The sequence below is a fragment of the Populus nigra genome, chromosome 9, assembly GCF_951802175.1.
Source record: "Populus nigra chromosome 9, ddPopNigr1.1, whole genome shotgun sequence".
Taxonomy (NCBI): domain Eukaryota; kingdom Viridiplantae; phylum Streptophyta; class Magnoliopsida; order Malpighiales; family Salicaceae; genus Populus; species Populus nigra.
The window spans coordinates 12015701-12025764 of record NC_084860.1 but is presented as its reverse complement, the minus strand read 5'-3'; the positions used below and the strand labels follow the sequence as shown (position 1 = coordinate 12025764).

Here is a 10064-nt window from a genome sequence, read left to right as displayed (position 1 = left end):
ATCCACATCCTGAAAGTGAGTCGTTAACTTGTTCACCTCATTCATAATGCAATTCAGGTTCTTGATTGGTGACAGTTTCTTAGCATCGCTTCTAAGACAGTCTCCTTCAGTCAATTGTGACAGTTCAGAATTTTTCCCATATTCTATGATGGAAAATTTAGCAATGGTGGCCATTTCGTTCACAAGTACTGCAATTCAAAATGTTAGGGGTTAGACTTGCTTTGATGCAAAAGATATTATAGATCATACACCCTAAGGATAGGTTCTAGTTCCTTTACGTGAGACATAGGGTAGGTTTACTACTTGGTCTCTAAACAAGGGTCTCTCGTTGTCCCAGTGATCGCCCTTGTAAAGGCAATATGGGAGTTCAGCAGATAGTGGGATGGCACATGTACCAATCACTATCAGTCTAAACACTCAGCAAAGAGTTGGGGTTTACACAAACTTAAACCTTGACTCAAGTCATAAGACAAGCTACTAGTCCCCCACTTAACTTAAAGTTTAATGTGTGTGCTCTTGACAAGATAGTAATAATATAAGTGATGCATGATAGGATGCAATAAAATCTATATCCATATCTGATATACCATGTATGACAGGATGTAAATATACATGTTAAAGCTTTTAAACAAAGTATCATTCATATAAGAAAACAACAACTTATGGCATAACACAAAAAAAACAATTATCAAGCCTAGTCCTAAGGTTTCCCAGCGGAGTCGCCATCCTGTCATACCCTTTCGAGAGCTCAACGTCGCGGCGACCCGTCCTTCGTAGCGGGGATTGATGTTGGGGTCTTTCTGTTGTGAAAAAAGGAGTCGCCACCTAGTATTATGGTCACTAGGAAACCTAACTGGTCTTTCAGAGATTCTAAGGCAAGGGACTGGTTGCGTAAAGGGAAGGTTTTAGCACTCCTAGTACGCCTTACCTAAGGTAAGCTGCTTGGTGTTTGGTTTGCCGTATAATTGCTATGGTGTTCGTGTTCTCGAATCCCATCAGTTTCCTAGGATAAGTCTACTCTGATGAACGAAACTTGGGTCCAAAGTCTAAGGAAAAGAAACCTTGACCAATACGGATCATACCTTTAGATATGTCTATAGAGTGGCAAAGAGAGACGTTGCAGAACTCTTGAAGTCTATGTTTGTTTTGAAATAAATTTACAATTACTCCTAGAAAAATATTTTTTATATTAACCGCCTGGGGTTTCTTTATCCGAATATTTACAGCGGACAATTATTCCTAATAATATTTTGAATATTTACCCCTTTTAGGGTTTCTTTATCCAAATATTTGTAGTGAATAATAACAAATTATTCCTAGTAATATTTTGGATATTAACCCCTTTGGGATTTCTTTATCCAAACATTAATAGTGAATAATAGCAACTTATTCCAACTAATATTTTGGATATTTACCCCTTTTGGATTTCTTTATCCAAACATTAATAGTGAATAATAACGAATTCCCAAAAATAAGATTTTTATATTTTTGGAATATTGGCCAACACCCTTTGGAATTTATAAACATGTTGTAAACTCCAGAAATGCAAGAAAACTGATTTTTGTTGTGTTTAAGAAATCCATGCGAAAACACATTTTGGAAACTTCAAATATTTGCTTTTTTTTAGATAAAAAAACGTTAAAAACATGTTAGGGTATTGGTCGTATGCATGAAAACAAAATATTTGTTTTATTTTATATTTTTCTGATGTCTTGATGAAAATCAGGTATTTTCATACCAGATTTGTATGTTTACCGTATAAAAATACAAGCAGATATTGATAAACAATGCATCAACAAACTTTCAAGAAATCACCTATTTAAATAATTCATTTGAAGAAAATTTTCCAAACGGGCCAGACCCGGCCCACAAAGAGACTGGGCCGAAATCAGCCCAACATAAAATGGGCCTACTTTTCTACAGGGCTGGACTCAGCCCAGCAACATGGGCTGGGCTGGGGTTCCAGCCCAAAACAAGCATGGACTAGTTACTGTGCACCAGCACAGTAACCGGGTTACTGTGCGTATGCACAGTAACTAGTGAATTATATTTCACGAACAGTGAAATAACATTTCACTGTTCAAGTGAATTATATTTCACTTGAATAGTGAAATGCAAGGAAATGGTGTATGCACAGCAACGAGAAGGAGAACCAAACCTGGTGGCGGAAGCGATGTTGAAGTCGATGGCGAACACTCCCAGTGATGCTGGTGGCGGTGGAGAGGCAACCGACGAGGTCTCCCAGTGGTTCTGACGGTGGCAGTGGCTGAGAAGCTCAATGTCAGCAACTGTTTTCTGTAGTATTTCTTCTCCTTTATGCAGATGCACCCGCCTCTGTTTTCCTTCCTCCTTTGCTTCTATTTGGTTCTTCTCCTTTTGATCTCGGGTGTTTCCTTCTGTCAGCTGTTCGTCCTCCTTTGTGTACAATGGTTTCCCTCAATGGTGGCGCGGCATGTGGGAGAAAGATGATGAGCTGAGGAAGGATGATGATGGTGTGGGCAGTGCTGCTACCTTTGTATTTCCCTCCCTCTGTTTCAGAAATCCTTTCCTTCCCTTCTCTCCGTTCTCTCTTCTCTCGTTCAACTTTTCTCGTTCACACTTCTCACCCTCATTCAATTTTCCAAAAGTCCCTTGCTTTCGTTCTTTTTCCCCCCTCTTTAGTTTCAAAAGAGCCCTCTCTTGTCCTAAATCCCTCCCCTGGTTGCTGGTGTTGAGAGCAGTATTTATAGGCTAGAGGGGTACAGGCTGCTGTTGCGCATGGGAGTAGGGGAGCGGCCTGCTGTTGTGCATGGGGAGCAGGGCACGCGGCGGTTGGTCGGCCAGACAGGGGGCGTAGGGCTTTAGGTTCGGCCACTGTTCCATGTTTTAAGGGGCGTGGGGTGTGGGGCTTTAGACAGTGTGCGGGGGGAGAGAGAGAGATGAACAATGTCCCCCTTTTTTATTTTATTTTATTTTATTTTATTTGTGGGGACCCAAAAATGGGTTACAACAAACCAAAACCAAAAATCTATGTTTGTAGCTCGGTCAACCTGGAATGACATCTGGCAATTCCCTTTTACCAAAGCTGAAATCAGTGTTGCAGTTGGGTTAACCTAAATCCCTTCTGGCGACCTCCTTTAACCAAAACCAAAAATCAGTGTTACAGTTGAGTTAACCTGAGATTCCTTCTGGCAACTTCCTTTAACCAAAATCAAAAAATCTATTTTTATAACTCGGTCAACCTGGAATCTCACCTGGCGATTCCCTTTAACCAAAGCTGATATCAGTGTTGCGGTTGGGTTAACCTGAGATCCCTTCTGACACTCATTCATTTGCAAAGACCATTTACCAAAGGAACTTTTCCATAGTAAGTAATGAAAAACTTTTAAAAAATATTTATGAGTTTCAAGCATATAATTAAATGATATAGTGTCATTTAGAGTTCGAGAGAAGATTACCTAAACATTAAATCTTATTTATAAATTTTAATCAACTTCTTTAAAATCAAATTATTGCAAATCATAAGTTATTTAAATGTTTGTTCTTTAACAGGAATCTCACGTCACATGAATTACCAGTGAAGAATTTCTTAAAACCCTTTAAAAAAAAGATCATGATGTAAGTGGAAACAAAAGATAAGAGATTTGTTATAAGTTAAAACTCTCAAAGATAAAGAATATCATAAATAGTTAAAAATTCTTAAAATACTTAAGTTTATTTCTTGGTGTATCCATTTGTTAAAATGACTATTATAATCTTTTATATAAAAAATTAAATAAATAACCCTAATAATACTCGGTTCACCTACTAAATTGGGTCGGATTCAATATATAACCATTTTTTTCCAGTAAAAAACGTACTGTTTCAATTAAATTAGCATCAATTGATGGATGATAGATGGGAAACAAGCATTTGGATCAATCTTCCAGTCTATGCTAGTCAAACACGGAACGAAGCTATCATACTGTTCTTACATTCCATGATCATTTGGTGGATGATACTTGCCAAATACACATCAATAGCCAAATACTGGACCTAGCTCCACAACCTTACTATCCTTGAATATCTTCTTTAAAATAAAGATCGCAGAAATAAAAGAAATACCAGCAAGTTTTACAAATATAAAATAATAGTATGGTGTTTGCAATTATTTAAAAACCTTCAAAATAATACCAATAACTTCTTAATCCGTTAATAATTTTGTTGATAATTGATGATAAATAATATCAGATAAATATAAACAATTTACTAAGGAGTTTACCAATGAGTAGAAATTTCGGAATTAAAACCGTACATAACCTATTGTGTTTTCAACAACTTACTGTTCCAGCCCATGCTAGTCAAATACTGGGCCTACATGACCTTACTATCCATGAATATAGTAAGTTGCGTTGTATTTGGAGAGAAGACCAGGGAAAGCCATACCAACAAGCCTTCCACCTTACATTCATCCGGGTGGCCAAACAATTTTTTCTGGTCAAGTATAAATTCAAAAATCTCATTTCAGAAAAAAAAAACCAAGTCTTCCACCTGTTGTAAGAGAATCCAATGAAAAAATAGAAACAAAATAAAATTTAAGGCGATTACGAACGTCTTTAAGGATATTATCTTTAATCTCAAACTATTTTTCAAGATTCAACTTAAAATAAGGGCTACAGAAATAACTGACTAAAATCAAAAGAAATACCAATAAGCCTTGTAAATACATAAAAATAATATGGTGTTTTCAACACACTTGAATTGTAAAAATACAGGGTATATATAGGTTGATAACATGTAACAGTCAAAAACTAAATTAAAAAATTAAAAAGTCGTTATAATAGTTCAAAAAATAAAAGAGTTGTTAATCCCTTGAAACCTTTTTTTTTTTAATATAGTAGTGTCTTATCCTTGAAAAGTGATTTATTTTCTCATCTATTTTTTCATATAACTTTTTTTTTCATTTTTGTATTTTCTCAAAAAAGGAAGAAACAAAATAAATTGGGAAATGACATGAAAAAACACTAAAAAAACTCTTATTACTGAGCAGCGAATTTTAGAACAACGTAGAGTATAAATAAAATCAAAACCCGACAGGTGAGTTCTACGTGGTATAGATTTGGATTCAGTTGCGCATAGAAAGAAGTTTGTTTATTAAAAGATTATCTAAGACAAATGTGTTGTTTTCATGTATAGATATTACAATTTCTAATATAAATTGTTTCGCCATATGGCAGGCTAATGTTGAGTGCTGAATATTCTTTTCCTAAATAATGCAATACTTGATCATCGCAGCAGTAATTTTCCCAAGGGACAAATGAATCAGTCTCGGGGGAGCCAAGTCCTATGCTTTAATGAACTAGACGTGTATCAAGCTAGGAAATATCGTCAACAATGGTTTTCAAATTCCTGTCCACCTGCCATCGTTTAGAATTCAGAAGTCTACTTGTATATATAATTTAGTGCGAATTAGCTGATACTGCAACATTTCAAATTCCATTTCGTTTTCAGTCTGTTTTGCAGCAGTGAGGAATTTGCTTTCAATTTTATTCTGGCTAGACTTTTGTTCTCCCATCAGTATTTTGATGATATATTTATATGATTTCTTTTTTAAATAATTTTAGAAACAACGAGGAAAGGGGAAATTATGCCAATAACCTAGTGTATGGCCAGATAAGTCCGTTCCTTTATAATTCATTACATTATATCGATTTCAGTCATAACAGGTTGTATGGCCAGATTCCACCTTCTATTTTCAAGAATGAAAATTTGAGAGCTCTTATGCTTTCCTCCAATGATAAACTGATTGGGAACATCTTTTTTGTCATTTGCGAGCTGAAGTTCCTAGAGATTTTAGACTTGTCCAACAATGGCTTTAGTGGATTCATCCCACAATGCTTGGGAAACTTCAGTGATGTACTCTCAGTGTTGCATCTTGGTGCCAGCAATCTCCAAGGCAATATCCCTTCAATCCATGCAGAGGGGAACAATTTGAGTTATCATTAATTGTGTGAATTTAGAATTTCTGGATCTCGGTAACAACATGATTGATGACACATTCCCTTCCTTTTTAGAAACGCTTCCAAAGTTGAAGGTTGTTATTCTAAGGTCAAATAAACTCCATGGTTCTTTGAAGGGTCCAACTGTCAAGGAATCTTTTTCTAAATTACAGATATTTGACCTCTCCAACAACAGCTTGAGTGGTTCTTTGCCATCAGAGTATTTCAACAACTTCAAAGCCATGATGAGCGTTGATCAGGATATGGATTACATGAGGGCAAAAAATATATGTACTTCTTATGTTTATTCTGTAACATCGGAATGGAAAGGTTCAGAGATTGAGTTTTCTAAAATTCAAATTGCCCTCAATCCACTTGATTTGTCCTGCAATAAATTCACGGGAAAGATTCCAGAGTCCCTCAGGAAGCTTAAATCTCTGATACAGCTCAACCTTTCTCACAACAGCCTCATCGGTTACATCCAGCCATCATTGGGGAATTTAACTAATCTGGAACCGTTGGATCTCTCTTCAAATTTGCTTGCTGGAAGGATTCCTCCGGAATTGGTAGATTTAACATTTCTTCAAGTCCTGAACCTTTCGTATAACCATCTTGAGGGACCCATACCTCAAGGTAAACAGTTCAACACATTTGAAAATGGTTCATATGAAGGGAACTTGGGTTTATGTGGATTTCCCTTGCAAGTAAAATGTAACAAAGGTGAGGGGCAACAACCGCCACCATCAAACTTCGAGAAAGAAGATTCAATGTTTGAAGAGGGATTTGGATGGAAAGCTGTAGCAATGGGTTATCACTACCAGAAAATCGATAAATACAAACGGAAATACCGAGAGAATATTTTCGTTGGTAAATTGCCGATGAATTTTACCGACGGAAATATTCTCTCAGTATTTACCGAGGAAATTACAGTGGGAAAAAAATAATTATAACAAAACAAAAAAATGATGACGTGCCATTTTTACCAATGAAATTACCGACAGAATAAATACCGTCGGTAATTCTGTCAGAAAAATCATTGGTAAACTATCAACACTAGTCATCATGTTAATTACAAAGGAAATCACCGACGGAACTTTCCGCCGGTATTTTTCAGAGAGCTCTGGAACTATTCACTTTCCAATTGTAATATTAATTACTGTTCTTTACAGAAAAAGTCACCGACGGATTGAAAATCATCGGTGTTATTTGACGGTTTTTGAAAATTTTTGATTAAATTCAAAAATTAAATTAAATATTACAGACGGAATCACTAACAGAATGATTAAAAATATTAATATTTTATTATCTGTCGGTAAATGCCCCAATAAAAAGCCTAGAATCCCTAATTTTACAACAGACCCGTCTCCTTTCTTCTTCTTCTTCTTCTTCTTCTTCCTTCTCTTCTCTTCTCTCCTCAACTCCTTCTATTCTCCTCCATGCTCAGTTATGTCTTCTTCTTCTTCTTCTTTTTCTTCTCTCTCTCCTCAACTCCTTCTCTTCTTTTCCATGCTTAGGTATGTCTTCTTCTCTTTTCTTATTTTTTCTTCTCAGTTTTTTTTAATTAGTATACTTTACGATTTTTTTTTTCTGTTCTTAGCTTCACTTGCAACTACATTAATGTAAAAAAAATTTCTTCTTTTTTAGTGCTTTTTCACTATATTTGTTTTTTATTTTATTTTTAATTGTTTTTGTTCTTAATCATTGTATGAATGTTGTTGCAGGATTTTTTTTTTCATATGAGATCAATTTTTTGTTGATTTATTTATAGGATTTTTAAATTTTTTTCATATGAGTTGAATTTATTTTTTCGTTTTATTTATTTGTTGCAAATTTTTTTGAGTTGATTTTCTTCTTTTTTCCAAGCATTTTGAGTATTATAGAGTGTTGATTAATATTAATTTAATTATTTTATAGTTTTGTAAAATATATATATTTTTAAATAATTACCGACGGAATTACATATGGTTTGTTTCCGAGGAAATTACCGACGGAATGAAATTTTTTTTGGCTCGCTTTTTCCGTCAGTAAATCCATTGGTAATAATATTTTTTTATTACCAACAGAACTACCAACAGACAAAAAAGTACTGACAAAAGATTCACCGACAAAGACTTTCTGTTGGTGATTTCATCGGTAATTGTTTTACTAATGGAATGGTAGTGTGAATACCGACGGAATTTTCCTTTGGTAAATCTAAAGATTTTGGTAGTGTATGGATGTGGATTTGTATTTGGAGTCTCTCTAGGATACGTTGTATTTAGAGCAAGAAAACCTGCATGGTTTGTGAAGATGGTGGATGACAGTGCCCATCAATATGGAAAAAGGCTTAGAAGGAAGAATGCTCCCAGAAATGGTGGAAGACGATACTAGCAAGCTACTCAGGGCGGTGTGAGAAGGTACGTCTTGATAATGCTTTTAACTAATAGCGCAAATATTTTATTCCATGATCCATCACCAGTTTAGTTAATTAACTTGCTTTGTGGACTTAGGTCTATAATGGCAGCAGTCAAGAAGAGGGGATCATCTTCCAGGCTAGTGTAGCTGCTTTCTTCTTTTCCAAGAGATCTAATTTCTTGAGATGTATGTGGGCTTTTTGGTGTGTATATTTCAATTATTTTTATAATTTTCTGATTTATAAAAGAGTTGTCGGAGATGATAGATGTTGGCTTCCATTTTAATGATTGCTGGGAACATGACTTTTATCATTTTGCATTCATATAATTGTCTTAATTTGATAACACTGCAACTATCCATAATTAATTATGACTAATTATAAAGACATATACGAATCTAACACACTTTGAATCATTATTGTTAAAATCATGAATTAACTCGTAAAATCGTATGATTTTACGAGTCAATATGTATCTAATGTGCAAAATTAAATTAAAAACTTGAAAATGAGTAAAATCAGACTTAATTCGTGCAAAATCGATAAACTCGGTTCAATTTTATAAGCTTACTAAATTTATGATATGAACCAAGTCAGGTCCAAATTTGACCTTAAAATGTTTGCTGACTAGTTTTGCTAGATTGGATAAAGCTGAATTTTTACAGGGAAATATTAGACATTTGAAAATATATTGTGGTAAAGTTTTAGGTCAAATGGAGTTCGGGAATATAATATTTCAGAGGGCCAAAGTTAGTAGATGAATTTTGTCAAATATGTCAAACTAGACCTTTGTGTACTGTTTGAAATATATTTAGAGCCACCAGTGGAATTTTGCTACGATTAAAGTTGGGTTGAAAACTAGACATTTGAAGCTTTCCAACCATATATTATAGGGCTAGTAATACATCTAGACGAGAGAGAACGACATGTTTGAAATCAGGACTCAAATCTGCCAAAAATATGCGAAAATAGAAAATTCGAGCTACATGGAGGAATTTTAACATGAAAACTTTTTTTTTATTATTGTATTCTATTTATTTATTTATTTTTGAATAAGTATTTTTAATTTGAATTTTTTCTAGCGCATTAGACATTGTTTAAGGGTTTATTTCATTCTTGAATTTATGTTAGTTAACTACTAGTTTAGGCTCATTAACTTGCATTCTAAAAAGGGTCCACTAGGACTGTATCGAGAAGTTATGTTTTGGGACTTTTTATTTCTTCATGGCATTAATTTATTAATTTATACTATTTATTTCTCTAATTTTATTTAGATCACTCATTAATTATAATATTGTTGACTTACTTTATCAGATTTTAATTTCTTGGCTGAAATTGTTAATATATTTGTTAAAAAATTATTTATGATTTTACAATTTGAGTTTATATTGCATTTTTTGTGTCCTGCCAAAAAAACGTTTTTGACAATTTGCTTTGAATAAATATATTACTTACATTAAATTAAGTAAATTAGCCTATATGTGTGTGTGTGTGTGTGTGTGTCAAATAAATTCTACTAATATAAGGGTACTAAAAATAATTGTTGAGTTTACAATCATTATAGAATTATTTAGGAACACAAAAGTTAAATTACTTTTTAAAACATGATTTTTCTTTATTAAATGTAAAATAGCAAAAAAAACATAAAGTAATTAAACTAACCACTATTACTAAAGTATTACCTGTTTTTTCTAAGGTAATAATTTCGTAAATAT

At 34.0% G+C, this 10064-nt stretch overlaps 1 protein-coding gene across 1 annotated transcript; it reads left to right on the top strand.

Moving 5' to 3' along the window:
* Nucleotides 1-6001: 6001 nt before the first annotated feature.
* Nucleotides 6002-8550, top strand: LOC133703073 (receptor-like protein 9DC3). Its single transcript, XM_062127481.1, has 2 exons — nt 6002-6764; nt 8167-8550. Exons 1-2 carry the CDS (start codon nt 6002-6004, stop codon nt 8325-8327), a joined length of 924 nt encoding a protein of 307 aa, XP_061983465.1. The 3' UTR covers nt 8328-8550.
* The last annotated feature ends 1514 nt before the right edge of the window (nt 8551-10064 follow it).